This window comes from Hippocampus comes, unplaced genomic scaffold, assembly GCF_001891065.2.
Source record: "Hippocampus comes isolate QL1 unplaced genomic scaffold, H_comes_QL1_v1.1 scaffold36, whole genome shotgun sequence".
NCBI classification, from domain to species: domain Eukaryota; kingdom Metazoa; phylum Chordata; class Actinopteri; order Syngnathiformes; family Syngnathidae; genus Hippocampus; species Hippocampus comes.
The window spans coordinates 4,712,319-4,733,605 of record NW_017805695.1 but is presented as its reverse complement, the minus strand read 5'-3'; the positions used below and the strand labels follow the sequence as shown (position 1 = coordinate 4,733,605).

At 40.2% G+C, this 21,287-nt stretch overlaps 1 protein-coding gene and 1 long non-coding RNA gene across 6 annotated transcripts; one reads left to right on the top strand and one right to left on the bottom strand.

The window, feature by feature from the left end:
* Nucleotides 1-331: 331 nt before the first annotated feature.
* Nucleotides 332-21,053, bottom strand: rmdn2 (regulator of microtubule dynamics 2). Of its 5 annotated transcripts, none has more exons than XM_019882076.1 (11): nucleotides 20,948-21,053; nucleotides 19,160-19,620; nucleotides 13,145-13,325; nucleotides 12,964-13,066; nucleotides 11,683-11,743; nucleotides 7,236-7,311; nucleotides 6,785-6,862; nucleotides 4,997-5,095; nucleotides 4,425-4,478; nucleotides 3,750-3,830; nucleotides 332-3,362 (listed from the first exon to the last, which is right to left on the bottom strand). In XM_019882076.1, the coding sequence occupies exons 2-11, from the start codon at nucleotides 19,609-19,611 to the stop codon at nucleotides 3,282-3,284; spliced, it is 1,266 nt and encodes a 421-aa protein (XP_019737635.1). In that variant the 5' UTR covers nucleotides 19,612-19,620; nucleotides 20,948-21,053; the 3' UTR covers nucleotides 332-3,281. The 5 variants fall into 5 exon arrangements, with proteins under 5 accessions (XP_019737635.1, XP_019737631.1, XP_019737630.1 ...); XM_019882072.1 differs by lacking the exon at nucleotides 20,948-21,053 and adding an exon at nucleotides 20,220-20,498; XM_019882071.1 differs by lacking the exon at nucleotides 20,948-21,053 and adding an exon at nucleotides 20,224-20,498.
* Nucleotides 19,627-20,082, top strand: LOC109523141 (uncharacterized). Its single transcript, XR_002169710.1, has 2 exons — nucleotides 19,627-19,934; nucleotides 20,051-20,082. It is a non-coding gene; the product is annotated as an uncharacterized LOC109523141 (long non-coding RNA).
* Nucleotides 21,054-21,287: the final 234 nt, after the last annotated feature.

Sequence of the window (21,287 nt, the reverse complement as noted above, 5' to 3'; positions counted from 1 at the left end):
AGGAGGAAGAGGAAGACAACATTGTCAGTAGATGTAACCTACATCTCATTTAAATAAATCCATCAGGTAAAGGTAGTTCAAACATGACCAAAATGCTGAAACATGACTGAACTTGTAGGCCGTTTGGTTGAATCAGATATGGGAAAAATGTCAATAGTTTCCTGGCACAAAGAGTACATGACTTAAAAAAATAGTCAATAGTTTCCTGGCACAAAGAGTACATGACTTACATGATTTATGATAAAAAAAATCATTACACATTCAAACAAAATCCAATAGAAGCACATAAAAGGACTGAAATATCGCAGTTGGTTTTTTCAGATTTAATCACAGATTCTTTGATTCGATGAGCCAGTTCACACAAGTCTATGGGGGTACAGTATACGCCTCCATGCAATGTATCTGCAGCCTTATAATCTTACCAAGTATCAGAATTGCTTTGGCGCTCAATAGAACAAAATCACATGCGTTCATGCAACGTTACCTTGCCAGAATAAGCGTACTTGTGTAAAGCGACACACACACACACACACACACACACACACACACACACACATTTTTTTTTTCTCATAAAAGCAGATTTAAAATGATTTTAAATACATAAAACAAACATGAATAAAATAAATACATGTCAGGTCTCCATTTCGAGTACATGTGTTAAAGCAATTAGGAATGGATAAAACAGTAAAAACAAACAAACAAAAAACAATCAAATTCCCAACCCTCAAATTTATTATTCACCCAAAAATTACATTCACTAATTTATGTCACACATCCAATATTTCTGCTATCGAGACAAAACTATGACATCATCTACTCCTAAATGGCTCTATTTTAACTGCCTTGACCTTGTAAATTGTGTCTCTCTCACTGGTATCACTTCCGCTTTCTATTGTTTCGCTCACCTGGTAAAACATGCTTCACGGTACTGACGGAAGGCCCACGAGTGTGTCACCAATGGATTCCCGGTCTGCTGGAGACTGACAAATGACGGGAAACTTTGACAACAGCCAACAAAAGTGGGTTTCGTCCGTCACGAGAATCGTCACTAACCGGGTCAGTACCAATCGCCCTTTCGCAGTCCGCCACAGACAATAACGGAGTGATGATGACACATTTGGATTGAATTAATGATGGGTGGGTGGCCTGGCCGCTGGCAAATGACAACCCGGCAAAATTACTGATGCGACCATCTCTGATTTTAACAATAAATCTGAGCGTGCACAAGATTAGTCTCTATATCGAAACGCCTCGTTTTTTAGTGAACCGGTTTGTAAAACATTTGAGCCATTCAAACTGGGCATGGACCAATTACCGGTTTGACAGTTGACCGCGGTTTTAAAAAGTCAAGTTTCAAAAACCACAAATACTATCTCTCATCGGTAATGAGCTCTTCTTTTCTTTCTGAGGGCGACATCGAAGCAGGGAATGAAATGATTTTAATGAGCCGCCTCTTTCAACTTAATTATCTCCCCTAAACTTTTCTTTTTCCTCCTCAGTGAGCAGAGAGTAGTTAGGGGGCGGAGGGGGGGAACGAGATTCAAGTTATAGTATATACCGTACGTATACTGTAGACACACAGTATACACACACAGCTCAGAGCAAGGCATCCTGGGAGGCCGACCGCAGTCATTTGGGGTGGTTCCACTTACGCTGCAGGGACACACACGCACACAGCTGTGAACATCGATCATCTGATTGTGGTGTTATGGCATTTTCAAAGTATTTTGATGACTTGCCAGCTGATCTAGAACTGCGATATCAGCAGAAAGTTATTCTGTGTGAAGGTAACGACCCATACGAGCTGCCCAAGGCTGGTTTTTCGGTGGAGAATGCTTGGCCGAGTGTGTCTTATCCCGACATCGTTTACCACGTGGTGTTGGTGACAAGCTCTGTGACACACCACCAGAGAATAGCCTACCAATCATTGTAGGCTCACAACTATTTTGCAAATTAAACTGGTACATTACTTCTGCACCAAATATTTTATCGGTATTACTTTTTAAAAAAATTATTCAGACAAATCATTTTAAAAAAAAGATCTTGAGAAATTTCAGAACTATAATTTTAATAGCTTGATGCCACAAGAGTTTTGGTCACGGTCATCATACTGTTAAATAATATCAGCCCACGCCTAATTCAAATCTAAATATATTATTTATACTTTTTAAGCATTGATTGATGTCTTTTCTAAAGTATAAAGTGGATGTGAAAAGTCTACACACCGCTGTTCTAGGGGCGACTATAAAGATTTTCTGTCAATTCTGTCAAATTGAAGTTGATTAATCAATCATTGAGGGTTTTGGGGTTTTTTTGCACCACGGGTTGGTTTCGCATTAAGACAAATGTACACGCCCACATAGTAACAAATACAAACAAATGATTAAAATTACAACTCACCATTAAGCTGAGTGTAGTGTTTTTTTTTTGTTTTGTTTTTTTTGTCTGTGCATGTTTTTCTGTTCCAGTGTGTTGTAAGACAAAATTAAGTATTTTTGCATTTCAATTTCTCTTGTGCTTTTAGTGTATATGAGGCTGAGGACTTGAGTATTTTGTAAGTGCTTCAAGTATAATCTTTGGTAAAATATGGCCATATGCTGGACGACAGTGATGACTTGTATTAAAGCAGGTTTTGATGTACTATGGTTATAAGTGGTAGAGTGAGCAACTAAATGCCCTTATAGACGCAGGAGGTGTGCCTTTGGCATGAGAGCCAATGACAAATGTCACCCCTTTAACTGTGAACAGGCGCCAGAGTGAACAATGCCAATCAATAGGTGGCATTACTGTTAAAAAAAACAACAAAAAACAAAACAACTGTGCGTGATCATTGCATATTAGTGCTAATTATGTCAGATAGGTACAACAAGGTGGGTGCAGTAAAATAGAGCCACTTATCAACAAGAACAGGACAACAAGAGGTCACTGACTGTGTTGGATATGCCATTCTCTGAGCTGCTTTTCTTGTTGATGTTGTTGACAAACAGGACGGAACAGGCAGTTGCAACAAGTCCAACAACAAGGCTTGCTTGCCCATTGAAACTTTGTATTGACACCAAGTCTGAAGGAACCAGTCTCTCAGTTATATTGAGGACAATGGGCAGGACATCGGGGTCCAGCCATACCAACCATTACAAAAAAAAAAAAACTGACTTTCTTCCTGCAGATTATCGTGTTCATCTTCAAGTCAACATTGACTCGCTCAGCCAGATGGCTCCCAGTGATGATGCAACTCAACAACTTGCCTCTCGCTGAGAGTTTCAGTGTACTCACTGCACATGCTACAGGTCCAATTCGTCTTCGCGGTCTAATATTCCAAGTTGCGGGCAGAGAAGGTCAAGCTCTTTCTGTGCGTCTTCATCCTATTAACCGAGCCCTTAGGTTAGTGCATTGAAATCAAGTCATTTCATGATTTGAACATCACTTCACATCAAAATAATCCGGTGTCCCTTTTCCAGAGCTATAGCACAACAAGCTAAAATAACATTAGCATGTGTTTTTATTTTTGTCATGATGTCAGATTTCGAACATGTAATTTTTTTTTCTTTGTATATTTGATCAGCTACTTTTAGTTTCCAGTACCTGACCGGGTCAGGAAAAAAGTACTTGATTGCACACAGTACCAGTTAGTACAGTTCTTGCTTTTGCAAAGCAGTTTTGCCAGCACAAGAACAAGTAGCTTTGTTTGGAGCCATGCAGGGCTAGAGGGTCAAAGAAGTACTTTTTGTTTTTCATGTGACGTTTCCTACCTCTTTTGAAACAGACTGCATGGATCTGGCAGCTTCACACATCTCCCTTGCCTTCTTCCTGTACCCAATGTCTCTGTAGCACTGTCACGGAGAAGGACAAGGAGAGACCTTTATAGGGAGCCCGAAATTTAAAATTCAGGATATCAACAAATACATTGGTGATTCAATCATGAGGTACCACTACACACCAATTTAAAGAGATTAAAATGAAAGACACAAATTCATGATATGATATTTGTGATATATATTCGCTTTGGGAGAACAAAACTATCATTCCAATTTATGGTCCATTTACGTTTTGGCCACTCAAACAACTGTTTGCCTGAATGTGAACAGCGCATCGCCACACAGCACCGAGGCATTTCGCTGAATAACAATGGCAAAGAGCAGTTATTGGGACAATCAACAATTGCAGTACAATCGCTGACTGGCGACTCGGCATTTGTAAATGATGTTATTTCCTGGAGATTGCCCGACAAAAGCATTTTCGTTAAGAGCATTGCTATGGATCTAACTATGAACCAGGGTAGGTTGCATTTAAAAAAAAACCTGAATGTATGCTTGAAATTGTTTTAGCTCTAAATATTACTCAAAATATGGTTGGCCAAGTTTACTTCACACTTGAAATTAAGGCATTAAAAAATACCATCAAAAGGAATCTATACGATAACAGACCTTAGCAAGAAATACATAGTTGAGTTTGGAATATCTCGGATGTATATCTTCAACCTACAACAGAGAAAAACGTTAAGATTAGCTTTCAGAGAGAAATATGTTCATTTCTGGTGATGTTTGCAGTCGCTCTCTAAACACAAAAGCCTTTTTTGGCAGCTTTGCTTCCATGTCATGGGCTACAAGTTCTAACAGGGAGCAAGAAATTGAGGGGTAAAGATACACAAGAAGCAAGAAAGAGGCACACACAGTTATATTAGCCAGAAGCAAAATTCATGTCTCTACTATATAAACAATCAAAATTGTGAGAACACACACTAAGCCTCTCTAAACACCGAGGGTTTGGCCTTTGAGAACTTGGCACGGGAGAGATTTGGGAGGAACTTGAAATTGAACGTTTGTCAAAATGGGACACAAGAACGTGTTTTCTTTAACAGTGAGTCTGTTTTCCGTTTTTTTTTTTTTTTGTACCGTACAACCGATGTAGCTAAGCAGTTCCTGTCAGTCGTTGCAGACAGCTCACTCTATCTAAATTGGGGTTGGTTCTAATTTGTATGAATGGAGAAAAACAGAACCTTCAGAAAATTCTTCAGTGCGTCTTCAACTGTGGCACTGGGAGGTTCTCCAAATAATGCAGCAGCAACTTTCCTCTCTAGCCAAGACAACTGGGCTACCTGCAAAAGGAACACCAGACATTAGGAAAATTCATTCTATTTCTTGACTAAAAGGTGCTAGGCTTGAAGATGGCTATTATTAAGGTATCGTCAGATTTTCTAGTTGATTGCATAGAGTGCTCATTTCCTGCTTTACAGCATCCAACTCGACAAACATCCATAGAGTCGCTTATCTCTTACTTAAACTTCAAACAGCGAAAGGTCAAACAGCAATGTGATATTTTTAGTCTATGCATTGCAGTTAATCAACAGTATTGGATAGATATTTCAATCAGGTGTGTTGCAGCAGGGAGAGACGGAAAAGATGCAGGAAAGTGGCCCTCCAGGACCGGGGGTTTGAGACCCCTGGTCTCGACTTTGGGAACGCTTGTGGGAAAACTCGTCTTCGACTGTCCTAGGGCATTGTCGCAGTTGGCAAAATTTCAAATTTTTAAAAGGGAAAAAACTATTTCAGCATTGTACGACAGGTAAGGAACTGCCAATCGCTTTCTGTTTCCACCTGTTCACTGCACGATTAACGACAGCCGATGGGATTTTAAATTGTGTGTATATAAAAATATAAGTAACTGTTCGTACCTTTGAACGCTGACCAGTTATTTTGCGGATTAGCAAAGTTGCCTGCTCATGCACTAGTGTGCATTCCGTGTAGCTGCTCAAAATGCTGATTGTGCTGACCTTCACCAACTCCCAGCAAGATAAAACAAGAGCACAAGATGGGGGGGGCTCCCTTGACAGATCTGTGAACGGTGTCTCTCCATGTTTTTTTCAAATAAACCTCATCTTTTTTTTTTTTTATAATACCTGTTGTCTTGGCTTCCCTGGACAAGACATCGTACAGTAAGTGAATTGGCTGTTTTTTGAGCTCATATCAATATATAAGAAACTGAGGAAAAACAAAGATTTAAAAAGCTCAGTGCAAAAGAGGCTTTGGGAGTATTTTGATTTTCCATGACCACAAGTGGTTTACACACTCGAACCCATCATTTTTTTTCATTCATTTCACTTTTCTGCCAGACTATATCTGGCTAGAAGTCTGCTTCACACCATTCATCTGCGCCGTCTAATTGCAGGTATAGAATTGCCATGGCGTCATCACAGAATCTCTCAAACACTAGATCATTGTGGGACATTCAGACAGGACAGAGAGCAAATAAAACTCCAATTGTGAAAACATCAGGTGTTAGCACACTGCTCCTGACTCCTGGCGTGATTAGTAAACGTGAGTGTTGTTGACTTTTATGACAGTGATCTCCCTAATAACTTATTTCCTTCCTGACAGCTCGTCTGATATTTTGACTGGAGCGACTCTAGAAAAATAACCACAAAAATATATGAGTCATGCAATGCCCCAAATAAACTGCTAGTAGCTCAAGGACTGGCTCACCAGACACTGTGAAAACTAACCAGAGCTGTATCAACATAAATGTGTGACACAATGTTGACCAGAAGTTGCATGAAAATATGTTCTAGTTTACAATCTGATTGAAAACTAACAAAGGCCGGTGTCCTGTATCCTTCTCCTGAACATCCTCACGGGGAAAACAAACGGTGAGGAAAACCCAAACACAGGCTGATTAAGGAGAAAAGGTGGCCGTGTTTGCAAAGGGAGACGAGAGGTCGGGTCGGCTTTCAAGGCGGAAGCGCCCGTGGATGTGGGGAGAGATGTAAGAGATAGCGAGTGTCACACACAGCATAGCACCAGCGGCCCAGCAGGTAGTAGGACAGGGGGTCTTGAGGCTTCAGCTCAATGGCTTTATCCAGATGATCCTGAGGCAGAAGCAAACCAGACAGACGGGGTGAATATTTTGGTTGTTGATTCATGTCACAGCTGCTACTTCCATCACCCTCTGGTCTGACCTGATCTGTCCTGCTTCAACAACCTACAACTATTCCGCAAACATCTCGCACACACGCGATTGTGGAAGGCAGCCACCCAATTCAGCCTCTCGCACACCCGCCCTCCTTTTCCATTCGCGCTCACTACCATTTTACTTACACACACACACACACACACACACACACACACACACACACACACACACACACACACACACACACACACACACACACACACGAAACTGCACTACTTAATTCACAAACATTTCAATGTAAGGTAGGTAACAAGAGGGAAATTACTTACCTTGAAAATGTAGCCATTCTTGATCTTGTTCTGCACTGTGTCATATTCAGCCATAATTCCACACATAATGGCATACCTGAAAGGTATCATTCTTAAGAGTTATTCTTCTACTGGATTAAATGCAATTCTTAAAATCTCTGGTCCACCTACTGTTGTGGCCAACAGCTTTGCCCGTGACTACATTTTGCATTTCATCATCACCTAATGGAAATGAGAAAACACTCGACAAAACTATACTTTATTTTCTTATATATTTATTTCTTATAATATTTTCCAAGCAAGTTTTCATATGTTCCTCAAAACTCAATCATTTTTAAAAGACGTTTTAATCAACAGCATCAGCAAGGATGAGCTGTGAGTGTTCACCTTTACCCTCATCCTCAATAATTAATCCCCTGATGTTGACTATCAGGCTAGTGGGGGCATTTTGGAATCTGTTTGAGAGAATGACACTGAGGGTTTTGGAGAAGAGTGGAGGGATCCGATTTCACCGCAAGGCTGCTTTAATCCTGCTGGTACTCGGTCAAACTCCACAGAGTCACGTAAACACCTTTTATGTACCATGGCGGTGCTGATGGTAGTTGGGAGTCTGTGACTGTGTACTGGAATGTGCAAGGTGCTTTATTTAACAGTGCATGTTTTGGCAGTGGGCTACTGTTTGAACTAATCACTCCGTCTGCTAATTGAGATGAGGGAAAGGATCCATACAATTACAAATCACACAGTACGAGAAAGAGAGGGTTCTTTAAAGAGCACAGAGATTTTTTATGGTATGCAAATCTGGAAATCAGAAAAAATGAGTTGTGAAGAACCAGTGGTCTGCTGCTCCTCCTCCCTGCCCTGTGAGACCTGAAACTCTCCCTTCTTTGACGGTTGAAGGAATTAAAAGGGGAAATAATGTCAAGAGCAGGGGTAGTTCAGCGTGACAAACAGGGAACGATGAGAGTTGAACACAACACTTAATAGCTAAAGATTTATCCCTATTGCTATTGCAGCTTGGCAAACTTGGCATACAGTGAAACTCCTCTACAACGAAACCTACATGGGCAAACATACCCCCTAGTGTGAAAAAATCTTCATGCATTAAGACCATTCCCACTTTCCTGCCACCCATACAACGGAAAAAAACCCTGTTGCATTGTACAAAATCTTTTTCTCTGCTCTTGCCTCGCGACGAGATTCACTACAACGAAGTCTAATCCAACAGCGACCTCTACTGCTTCGTTCGGAAACAGCAACAGCAACCACCGCACTGGTTTACACATGCACAGTAGTCCAGGAAGTATTTGTTATTGTTAGTTTCAGACGCAGCAAGAACATTGCATTGCTAAAATGGCTACAAAATGGACCTTTGGATGTCAAGCAGCTAAGACAAGAGCTCTGACGCTGGAAGAGAGGGTCAAAGTGATCAAAATGAAAGACGTAGGAAGCAAAATAAAAGACATTATCCAAGAAATTGATGTAAGTGAAAGTGAATGCTGATCGTATATTTTGCAATTTCTTTCCCTTTTTTTCTTTCTGCACTGACTATATGAAGTGTAAATAAGTGTATGCTCATACTTATACACTATTGGAATAAAAATAAAGAGTACACATACGTTTGTGTGTGCGTGTACACATACGTGTGTGTATGTGTGTGTGTGTGTGTGTTTGCATCAGAGATCAAATTTGCTACAGTGAAAAACCCCCTGTTGTGAAAAATTTCTTGCTGCAAACATGATTTCGTTGTAGAGGAGTTTCACTGTACAAGCTTCCGGCTTTCATTTATTCCAAGTGACGGGATTGTCATTCTTTAAAATTGTGTAAACGTGGGTTTTGGTAATAGGTACGTTCTATAGCCCGGAGCTGCTGCTTTTCAAGTTGTGACATTTAAAGACGAAGTAACAGCTCCTCCAGCCAACTCTGGCGCATGCCGTTCTTTATATTCAGCTTTTTTAATTTAACACGTTTACTAGTGAGCCGCTACTACAAAAGAGATATAACTTTGATTGGACAAAGGTAGTCTCTCCGTGTTTCTCTTCCGAGTCACGAAGCAGCGCTCTTCCCCGCTGTCCATGCGAGGCACTCTCAATCACTTAACTTCATGGGAACGTTTATTCTCATCTGCATTTCAGGGTGTATGCTTGTATGTATTATTATTTAATTATTGGTTATCTTTTTTTCATTTTCAAAAGCTCAGATCCTCAAAATCAGCCCACTCGGACGCAGACACAAAATAATGTCATTGGGGCATCCTGAGTCTGGACTCTGTTTTTTTTTATTGACAGTGAATAATAAACAGAGCTATTATTTTGATGTGGTATAAAGTCAATTTCTTTGAGCTCCAACACTGGGCCCTAATTTCGAAACATGTACTTCTAAAAAATAGAATAAAACATAGTCACTTCAGTGAATGGGTAATTATTTCGTGAATGGAACAATTCAGCTGCATATATTTATAGATCACAGACAGCAATTGGACACAAAAAAAGACATGTACAACTGGTTCTCAGGAAACAGGGTTTGTTAGCCCAACTGGATTTACTGAATGACGTTTCAAAGGAAACTTTTGGACAGCATCCAGATAAAGAAGGCTTGTTTGACATGTAGCATTGAGATTGTGAGGGAAGTAAGCCTTTGTTTTTTCATATAATCACAAAAAATAACTTATTTGGTAAGGTGTTGTGTTGACAAGTTTGAAATTTGGGCTGCAAAAAAAAAAGTGTCATGGATGTCCTTTTCGTTTAAGACAACAAAATTGGAAGATCCATCCAGAGTTTAAAAACAGATGGCAACCCACCTATCAGAAGGGCAAAGAATGTTCTGTAGTAGTTTTAATTGACAAAGCAGCTCTTCGAAACAACATCTGCCAAATTGTTACAGGCTGGGCGGCACATCGGAAAAACGGTGACAGGTTTTCTCACGGCATCACGGCACTTTGTAAACAGTTAACTCAGACATAAACGTCCCTGTGATACTGCCTGGTACAATTCCAAGTCCCTGCCTTTATCCTTTACAATGTACTTTGTCACCACTGATCTTACATGCCGTTTTTGCTCAGTATAAAGATCTTGCAAATTCCATTAAGTGGATGTAGGATTAAAAATTAAGCTTTGGAAATGCGGTTTCTTTTAATTAACTAAACAAACACTGTGTTATATTCCTTAAGTGTTGAAGCACATGAGTGACTTAATGTTAATCATAGCCTAATAAGCATGAGTGGAGCCAGTTTAGGTGTTTTCCTCCAATAGCAAACTAAGCATTCAAGTTGGAATCAACAAATAAGACGCTTTCAATAACACCAGAGGATAACTTGGGTAAAGTAATGGAAATATACTGTACTTATTTTTGGATGCAATGACTAGAAATGTATTGCATTTCAACTAACAACAGCAAACAGTTTACCTTGCTTAAAATATACTAAATGTCATACCAGATTTCAGGAAATGGAATTAAAGCGGGAAGGTGCACGATTTTGTTTTTGAATATGCGTTTCAAGTTTAATATTTATTTTAACTCTAGAGCTGTCAGTGGATCTCCTCCATTGCGACTGTTGATTCTGCGTATGATCGGTAGTCAAGTTTTGACATGAGCATCACTTCAGATGAGGAATGTACCAAAGTGGTTTGCACAAATAGCAACAGGATTTCTGATGCCATTAGGCCCATTTTGCCAGACAGATTAAAAGCAAGGGGATTTCACAAGCAACCGGGGAGGCATACTGAGAAAGAAAACAAATTCTTCTTTTTGTCTATGTGTCCAGGTGTGCGGAATCACACAATAGCAAATGTTTACAACAATGCATACAACGCAACATTAACAAGAGAATCTGAAATCAATGACGCAGCAGCTCCACAGGCACAACGGTCAGAACCGAAATAGGTTCAAGCAACACAAATCTATAGATTTGAATATGTAAGGTTGAAGTGAAGCTAGCCCCAGTATAGAAGTGCAGCAAAAATAAATGACAGCTGTTCATCACTTCACCAAGAGACGCTTGCATAAATGTCAGTTTATCCCGGCAAAGTTAAGCTGTTTACGTTCCCCAAACTGAATATACTCTCAGTTGTGTAATTGGGTGAACTGAAAGTGAGAAGGACACAAACATTTGAATCATACCTCCCTTTTTGGAAAACTGGCCAATTACCTGTTTAAGCACATGTGCAGTTAGTTGCATTGCTTGAACTGGGAGTCGGTACTTTGGGCTGGCGTGCCAATCAAAAGAGCATTACCCCCCCCCCCACCCCCCACTCCCCAAGAACCTCACTAGGGAGAGTACATGTGCTCTCTTCATTCATACTTTTTTTGAAAACTCTTACCTTGTATGATTCAACACAAGCTGTGTCTTGTGTGAGTTGACGTTCGCACATTTCTTTGTTCATTCATGTTCATTTATTTGTGGAAGGCATAACAGCTTTGAGAACAGAGAAGAGAACACAACAGGAAGAAATAAAGAAATTGAACATACCACTGGTGACTTTCAGCACATCTCGGGTTCAGCGCAACCGCATCCTCACCAACCTTCTTTCCTATCAGAGAAAAAAAAAAAGACAAAAGAAAATTATGATAATGAAGCCATCAAGTTTACACACCACTTCATTTTGTGTGCTGGAGCCAATCCCAGATGATTTCAGGGGAGCGGTAATGTACATTAGGACAATATACAACAGTATTCAATTAACTTAACATCGGTTTTTGGAATGTGTTAGGAAACCAGAGTATGTAAAGGCACGTCAGCCTAACGAGATGGTTTTACTTCTCTTTGAAGAATGCATTTGTTCCAGGGGAAATCTGCCAGTGGCAGGGGCGGTTGGTGTGTGACATGTTTTTCTTTCTGAATTAAATGTTTTAATTGGATGTGTTGTAAATATTGTTTTTCAGTGCCATAAACAATTGTAAGCTTGCAGAATGTTAACAAGGTGTAAAGTCGGTGTGCTTTTAAGAATCAACCTTTAACTTTTTTTGACACAACCTGAAACCTTTAATTTACCCTTCAAATCAACTTTTCTTTACAGTTAGTGCCAATTAGAGGATTTGTAGTGAAGTCTGGATTGTGCGATATGGGTGGTTGAACAGTGCTTCTTGTGTCTTTGTAACTTTCCACAAGTGTCAAATTCATGTCCATTTTGGTAGTTGTGTCACTAAGGAAGGGTACCATCAACAGCCACATTTCAGAACACATTACCTCAAAGACAGAATGTTCTGTATACATTTCAGTGAGACAGAACAGGATTACTGGGTAGCCCGGTATTCGAGTGGTTAGCACTTCGACCTCACAGTGCAGAGGTACCGGGTTCGATTCCAGCTCCGGGCTTCCTGTGTGGAGTTTGCATGTTCTCCCCATGCCTGCGTGAGTTTTCTCTGGGTACTCCGGTTTCCTCCCAGATTGGCAGGCTGATTGAACACCCTTAAATTGTCCCTAGGTGTGAGTGTGAGCTCGGATGGTTGTTTGTCTCTGTGTGCCCTGCGATTGGCTGGTAACCGGTTCAGGCTGTCCCCCGCCTACTGCCCAAAGACAGCTGGGATAGGCTCCAGCACCCGCCACGACCCTTGTGAGGATAAAGTGGATTGGAAAATGGATGGATTGGAAGATGGATAGATAGATAGATAGATAGATAGATAGATAGATAGATAGATAGATAGAAGGGAGAATGATAGACAGAGGAGAGAGATGCTTTATGCTTCCTGTACAGTAGGTGGCAGTATGCAGTACGCAGAGTGTACTGCATACAGAGTGTAACAGGATTACCAGTTTCTGCATGATTCTTCTTTTCTTCAAGCGTGGCGCTGATGTCATGAACGTCGCAATATGCTCTGATCAGACGCCAAAGAAACGTTGAGTTATGTCCAAACTAGAAACATAGGACCATTACATGAATGAAAACATCAAAAACTGGATCAGAAGGCTGTTTCTGACTAATTAAACCAACCTCCTCTCGTTGACTTGTTAGGATGTGTAGACTTTCTCTTTTGTCAGCCTCTGTGCCCTGATGCAAAGAGTCAATCCTCTCAAGCAGGCAACTTAACTTGTCTGTTGTCTCCCGCCTTTCATCCAAGTGTTCATCATCACTTTGTTCATCTTCATCCGAGTCAGTCAGTGCAGTTATATACCTGAAACACCAATGAAGAGACCAAATGCCGTCAATTCGATGTCACCGCCTGCAGTGACTAAGTTTGTAACTTTCAAGCAGATGGCACAGGTTTGATAAACAGCAACCGCATTAGATACATGTGAAAGGGTGGATATTACAGATTCAGTGCTTTGTACAACGATCATGACGGCAGATAGGGAGAATGTTCCAGATCTTGAAAACTCGGAGAGCTACAATCTGATTAAATTTCCATCTCGCTCCAGTAGTGCGTCCTTGTGATCATACTGTAGAAAGGCTTGGAAGGTTATACGTTTATGTGCGACTTGCAAGGCTTAATCTTTGAAATAAGTACAGTACTGTATAATGCTAGAGAGGCAGGATCAACCAGGTTGTCTCGGAGCCAGGGCTGGCTGGCGAATGTGGAGCACCGCGAGCGGGTGGCAGTTTAGTCGGCAAAGGTCCGGCCAATTAGGATTTTTCTCTCTCTTTTTTTTAATATAATAATAAAAAACTAAAACAAGCCAGACGGGGAAGCGGGCGGCGCTGGAGACACCAGGATCATGTCTTTCTCTGTCATTTAGCAGTCAATAACTATACAATCAAGTTACATCGACATGATTCATTGATTCAGTAATTGAATCACCTGATATGAAGTGATCGCTACACAGGCGAAAATCGCCACTATGAGAAGTATCCCATTTACTTGGTTCTACTTTTGAGTACCCTGCAGAATGCTCGTCCCTACTTTTTTCCTCACTTTCTGTGGCACCCTGGTGCACGACAGTTGTCTACCATTGTCATGTGCATTTACGTAAAGTAGTGAAATGTTTTGGAAACTGCCAAAGTGGCGTTGTTTAAGTTTGTCACAGTGCATTGTAGAGATGCGTGACATCATCATCTGGAGGTCTGTACCTGAGGGATTTTGCACAAAGACAGAGCGGCTTATTTGTCAGAGTGAGACACGCAATATTTGCATTAGATGCTTTATAGAACCTTTGAACTACTGTGAGTATAGACTAACACTTTAAGCTGACACCTAGAAAGCAGTAGTCAAGTGCAATTCTTTCACAATAGTAGAGCTAGACATGAAAGAGACACAAAGTTGGAAAAAAAAAATAGAACAGCTATTAAGCTCTGTGTGCGTCAGTGGTGGTTAAGGGAATATTTTGGGCTACAGGCCACGGTTCCAGAGTAGCGTGTCAGAGCGGGCTGCAGACACAAACATCAGTGACCCAACAGGTGCCTTGCGCCGCAGGCTCTATCCCGACTCCACCCACCTCCACCCTTATTGCGATGATTACAGGAGTAATATGAGGACATTTCAGCTCCACAAATCTGCACCATAATTAACCAAGTCAAATAACGTCAATAAAGTCACAATGGTGTGCTGACGACAAAAGTTAACTATTAACTGTGACCTATATTACTACAATATATTTAGTTATTAACTGGTCTAAAAATATGGCAAGAAGCCAATGAATCTCAGAAAATGTTTGACATTTGTATATCTGCAAAGTAACTGGTTGTAAATAAGGTAATTATGACTTGGTGAGTGCATGCATGTTGACTGTTGCATAATAAGTAGGTAAGGATGTTTGATACTACTTTTGACCACTGGCCAATCCAAGTAAGAGTTGTCAACTCTATCTGTACAGAGGAGTGACATGGGTTGAGTTCACTCAAAAATGTGTTCTATTGGCCATGCATGACATTTAGTTCCTGATATTAAAACGGCCAAAAGTGGGCAGCGTGGTATCGATGACTGGTGTCAGTCGCTGTTGCAATTACTCAATACCTTGAAATAATGCCAGAATCGGCTCAATATGAGACTTAGTACCCCCCGCCCCCATTCCTTACACTACATAAAAAACTAAAGATGAAAATCATAGTAGCAGAGGGGCTGAATTTAAGCATTGCATTTTTGAAGTGTAAAAGATACCACTGATGAGGCATATGCTGCTGTATTTCATGTAGATGGTGTGAGAAGGTTTCCCAGGCAGTGACCTCAGTCATGGTCGGTCCATAGTCCATATTTAAAAAAGAAATGGGTGGATTAAGTCAGGAAGGGTATCTATCAGGGGTAGTAAAAACTGCTGGAAATTCACATAATTTGTCTTATTGAATGACTTTAAATCCAGACTGGGAGCAGGTGAGATAGCCTCTTTAACCTATAATTGCTTTATCTAATGTATGCCATTTAATGTCAATAATATATTCCTGGTTATTTCAATGTTCAACAAAAAATAAATTTTCAAAAAAAAAAAAAAAGATGCCTGACATCTGTACAACAGAAATGATACCATAAAATGAATTGCGCTAAAGTAGTGTAAAAACTGAGGGTGCTGACTGATTTATGGCTGGAATTTCCTTTGGAACTAACAATGTGCTCGAAAGTTATTGAGAGCGTTGATGCTTGTTTGCCCACAGGAAATGTGCTCATTAGAAAAGCTACCCAGTACAGAGAACCCAAGGGACATGGCGAGCTTTCAATAGAGCTTAGCAAGTCTCCTTGGTTGCTCTGTACAAAAACAAACCCAGAGTTACCATGTCTACATCAGCGAGCCTCGGCGCATGCAGCCTCCCTTATTCAGTGTGTAGCCACTGAGAGCGCCAATGACAACCTTTCATCTGGAACAATCGTTGACAGATTCGACAAGGTCTACTTTCCAACAGATCAGCTGCTGAACTACATAGCTGATAACATCATTGAGTGTTTAGTACACCTCCTCTCACGGGTACTATACTGAGCAAAAAAAGGAAACATCACTCTTTCTCACGGACATAAAACAGTACCAGTAACTGAGAATGATGTGATCAATTTACTGACATTTCAATTCCACTAGTACGTGTGTTTAGGCACTGTAAACCTTCCCAAGATAGAAGGAGGCAGAAGCTAATGTTGAAAGTCAAGCACACTTGCCGAAAAGGAAAAAGGCAGATTAAATACTTACTCAACCTTTAATACAGTCTCCCACAGTCATAGATCTCTCCAGTCGATGGGTCCGAAGCCAATTGTTTTATATCGTGAAATAGCAACAGAGGAAATATTACCATGACGGAATTTACACAAAATAACCAAGCAATTGCAATTGCTTTATTTAAAACTTAAGCATGTTGAACAGACTTGCCTGACACTGAACAATACTTTTATGCTTAAATCAACAGTTCTCAAATGTCCTGAATACATTTCAAAAAAGGAAAGAGCTGTAATGTCCTTGAGCAAGTCGCATGACGTGAATGAATGCAGCGGATACGGTTCTAAATTACAAGTTTCTACAAGACACATTTCAATGAAGCCCCTGACAGCTTGGCACACCGACAAGTTGAATGTTGTTTTCTTTTTTTCCCAAGATCCAGAGAGGAAACTTGCAAACAAGAAGCTGTGCCAACATATGCAAGAACTATAACTTTACAACAGTAACTACCATGTTCTGACATTTATGACAATCAAAAAAGTCATGCAAATGTCATCTGAGCTGAATTGCATGGATGCAAGGAAAAATTGTGCAACCGGCTCCGATGGTGGGAAAGCAGCATTATCCCTAAAGGGGTGGAATTTTATCCCTTTATCATTCCCATTCGTCTACACACCTTTGGCTCAAAAATAACAGAGCGGTTGGACAAACTCTTTAATTAAAAGGAGGTACGTGCAGGACGGGATTTTTTTAAGCATAATAACCTGGGCATTTGCTGCAGCCATAAATGCTTGCATGCAACATGCCGAAAAGAGACCAAACGGCTTCGCTCAGACAACTGCGGGGGGTGAAACATCAGAATAAAAGACTGACCCACTTATTTTGCTCGTGAGTAAAAGGCCATTGAAGAACTTTAAGTGTTTGCAACTCAATTTACTGTTACTTATAGTAATCGGTGAAATCATCTAGATTGGAACACCACCGGCTGAACCGGATATTTAATTTCTGTTTGTGTTGTTGTAGTACAAATGTTCCGCAACATGAAAGACAAATCATAGCGTGAGGACAGTAAAGGGTTGGGAGTAGCAGAGCTACTGTGATTTAGGATTCAGTGACACCTACAGGTATGTTATGTCTTGTTGGCACTTCTTACATAATAGTTCCTCCTCAACAAGGCAGCACAGGTTAAGGTGAAGCAGTCGAAGGAACATCCGAGGAAAACAGTCTGACTGACAACAAAAGACCTCAAACCTTTGACTCAATCACCACGACTCAAGCCGTGAGGTGTGATTTAAAAGATATTCAAGTGGGCGTCTGTTGAAAAAAGGAACATCTGTTTATGTAACAGAGGGTGGGCATGAGTTCAAGGCATCTGGCTGTTGATAAAGGTTGGCGAATGGGCTTGTGGTCCTTCATTAGCCTGCTGTTTGAACAAGAATCAAAAACAAATACCGTCTACATGACTGTAAGTTAGACTCCACAACCTAGAAGTTGAGCAAGATAGATTTCTTCCACCAAAACTGCTTGTGGACATCAAGGAAAGTATGTAATATTCTTCTCTATGACACAAGTTACAAGCCGGTTGTTGTCAAGAGATGGAATAAACTTAGGAGAGGCAGCTTACAGTTTACCAATGCCCCTGTTGTGAGCCAATGACATCTGAGTGTGTGCAGTCTAACAGGTTGGCCAAATCCAACTCTGTAAAGTTGGATTTGGATACGGAGTGTGCGTATATGTGTGTCAGAATGACATTGAGGAAATTTACTACGAGCGCTATGCCTCGCCTAAGACCTGTCAAACTTGAACTATATAATAGAACTTTGATGGGTGGAGAAAATCTGCTGTGAAGTGCTATTCGGCTGCTGATTTGTTTGGATTAAGTACCTATTCTTCCCCAAATAATGGAAATGTATGTGTTCCGGGGGTTAATTAATGTTGCCGTCATTCAAATAATTATTAAATGGGCATCCAATGTTTTAAAATAATCTAATGTTGACATTCCTAATTGTCATGTGGGTTACTTAACCGTAACCGTAAGCTATAAAAACAATAAGACACGAAGAACATGCAGTAATTGTGTGGATGTGTAAAAATAACAAAACCAGTATAAAATGGAAAATCAAGAAATCATTGTGATGATCACTGAATGTTTACGGCAAAACTGAGGGTATGGATACTTTGACTCCTCATTGCTGCTAAACTAACAAACAAAAAAATTTTTGAAACTTTGATGTTTTAGAAGACACGAAAGAGATTACGTTTCATGAAAATTTTTGTTAAGGTCACGTTATACACAGGGTCAAATTCGAGGTTAAAATCATTTTCCAACAATACATGTTTTGTGAAAACTGACGCTGAGATACAAGGATTCAGAGGAAGGCATCCATGGCCGTTTTTTCCGAGCCAATTAAAATTTGTTGGGCTACAGCTCCCAACCCCCTGCTACAATTGACCTAAAATTTGAGATTTTGTGTTGTGTCGTCACTATCAATAAGTACAGAAAGGTTTCATTCAAATCAAAATCCACTTTTTCTGATTTTTTTGAGGTGATTTGATCATAATGTAATTTAAACATCTCCTCATTACAGTTTTGAAATAAAGTTGAGAGAAGAACTGAAGCTGTGTATGTATGCCTTACTTACAACCTTAGCTGTATATTTATGCTTTAAAATTTAAACAATTTGTAACATTTTAGATGGGTGTCAATTAATCGTGAATTCTCACCATTTGTGGCAGGGATCAGTCCCTATTCCCTGCAAATAGCAGTATAGTATGTAATGCTGTTCTATTATGCTAAAACCGCAAGTTTACTATATGGGCAAATCTATTAGGACATACCCCGAATAAGGTTTTTGGACAATTCTGTGTTTTAAGCTTTGGACAAATTCAATGCGTACGAAAAAATCATGTGCAGTATGCGAAATATGTTATTACTCACCCGCCCTCACTTTCCGCTTCTTCAGAACTTCGCCCCCCCGCTGTGGCCCCAGCGATGCTGCTTCCAGCCCTTTTCTTCCGTGTTGGTGTGGTCCTGTGGAGAGGAGCAGCTCGATGTGCATCTGGCCTATCGCCTGCCCTCAGGTCTACGCCAACTTGACCATGCCGCATTGGCAAAGTATTCTTCAATGCCTTCATCTCATCTTTTAGCTCTGACACACACTGAAGTAGGGCCTCGAGACGGTCCAGTACCTCAATCTGGTTCCCGTGTAGATCGGGACTATTCATTAACGTCATGCCAGTTGCAAGTTCATTATTAGTGCGTAGGTAGTGCACTGGCAATGAGGCTCTTCGTTTCATCTTGTAGCCCTGGTAACATGCCACGGCCAAGCCAATGCCAGCGACTCCAGCCAAGGCTCCCAAAATCAGGACTTTGTTGTCTGCTTGGGCCATCCTGAAAGCCTGTGCAGAAAGAAGATCTTTAGGTTACTAATTTTGGGGGTGGGAAGAGTTGACATCAAATGTGTTGCAAATATGATTTTTATAATGTAAAGCAAAATACATGTAAAATCACCTTTGTTAGCTGTTACAACCATAATAAACAGCGACATAAGCACAGTATTTGCAATTAACAGTGACAAAATGCATTAATGTATTAAATTTCTAAGCTTTCTTTTGACACATCATTGTGTTGTCGTTGTAACAGTAAAAAAATGCACAGACGTCAATAAATAATAAACAAGGGACAAAGGCGTAAGTCACACACTGGCAGCATTGTTTTTATTACCGATTTGCTTTACTGTTTATTGTATATGTTCATTTGCTCCATGTACAGCACTTTGTATGCAGCGATGGCTGTTTGAAAGTGCTCTATAAATACAGTTGAGTTGAGCATAATCAGTATAAAAAATATAAAGCTGAATCAAAACACTCAGCAGGGAGCATGTGGCTTTGCAGACAGCAGCTCGACGAAGACTGAACAATCCGTCTGTCTATCAGCTACAATATCTTTACTTTGTAGCAAAAATAAACAAAGGGAGGGAAATACACTGTGTTATTACCCACAATCGGTTGCTGTTAGCTTCGTTCAGTTCAGTCAACGACCAAAACAAAGTTGCTAGCCAAGGTTATACAACAAGACTGTAACACTGTTATGAACACGCAGCATAATGACACTCGATATTTCAATACATGTCATCTTTTTCCCCCCGATACAAAACAGATATCTACATTACTGTGAATTTAGTTGCTGAAGAGAGAGAAGCCTAGTTGGAAATGGTCCGTCTAGCTCTTTAGTGCACCGAACAAAACAGTCCGTGCGGTTTTAAGTGCAGTAAGTACAAAGTTCCGCTTTACCAAAACAGCGCGGTTCATCATCATTCTCATTATTAATTTTTTTTCATGGTAACAGATGCTTTTATGTCATTTGAGAATTGCTCAAATCAGAACTCACACCTCATTAAAGGTATGATTGAAATTATTTATTTGTCACCCGCTGATGGAAGATTCACTGAGCTGTCTCTTGATTTTATGATCACGTGACAAAGGACCCTGTCCAAAGTTCACAACAAAAGTTGTGATGATATAAACTAACCACGTTGCACAAATCCAGCTAACAATACAGCTTGCATATGAAATCCTAATTACTCACTAAAGTGAGGAAAAAAGTTGTTACCATTTTATTCTTGTGTGTATATACTGTACTTGAAAATGTTATAAACAATCTTGAAACATTACCATTATGAATTTGACGTTCAATATATAGAAATACTAATGAATAGACACTTACCTTTTGGAATTTGCTCCTCTCACGTTCTCTTCAAAGGACACTGACTCTCTAGCTCATTATGGAATCAACCTTGGAAATGTGGACATTTCAGTCGTCCTCAGTGAGGTTTATTTAGGAGTTATAAATAGCTTTCACGGAACAGAGGGGCTGGCTGAATATTAATTTTCCTGTTTCTGAGCTTTTTCATAAAACGAAAGCAAACAAGATGTGTAACTTTATTAAGTAAGTCATGGTTAGACCGATGCTGTATATATTTCACATGCCCAAAGCACTTTATCATTAAATAGAGATGACTGACTGATGTAATGCTGCGTGAAGTTCTTTTATGTAATGATGTATG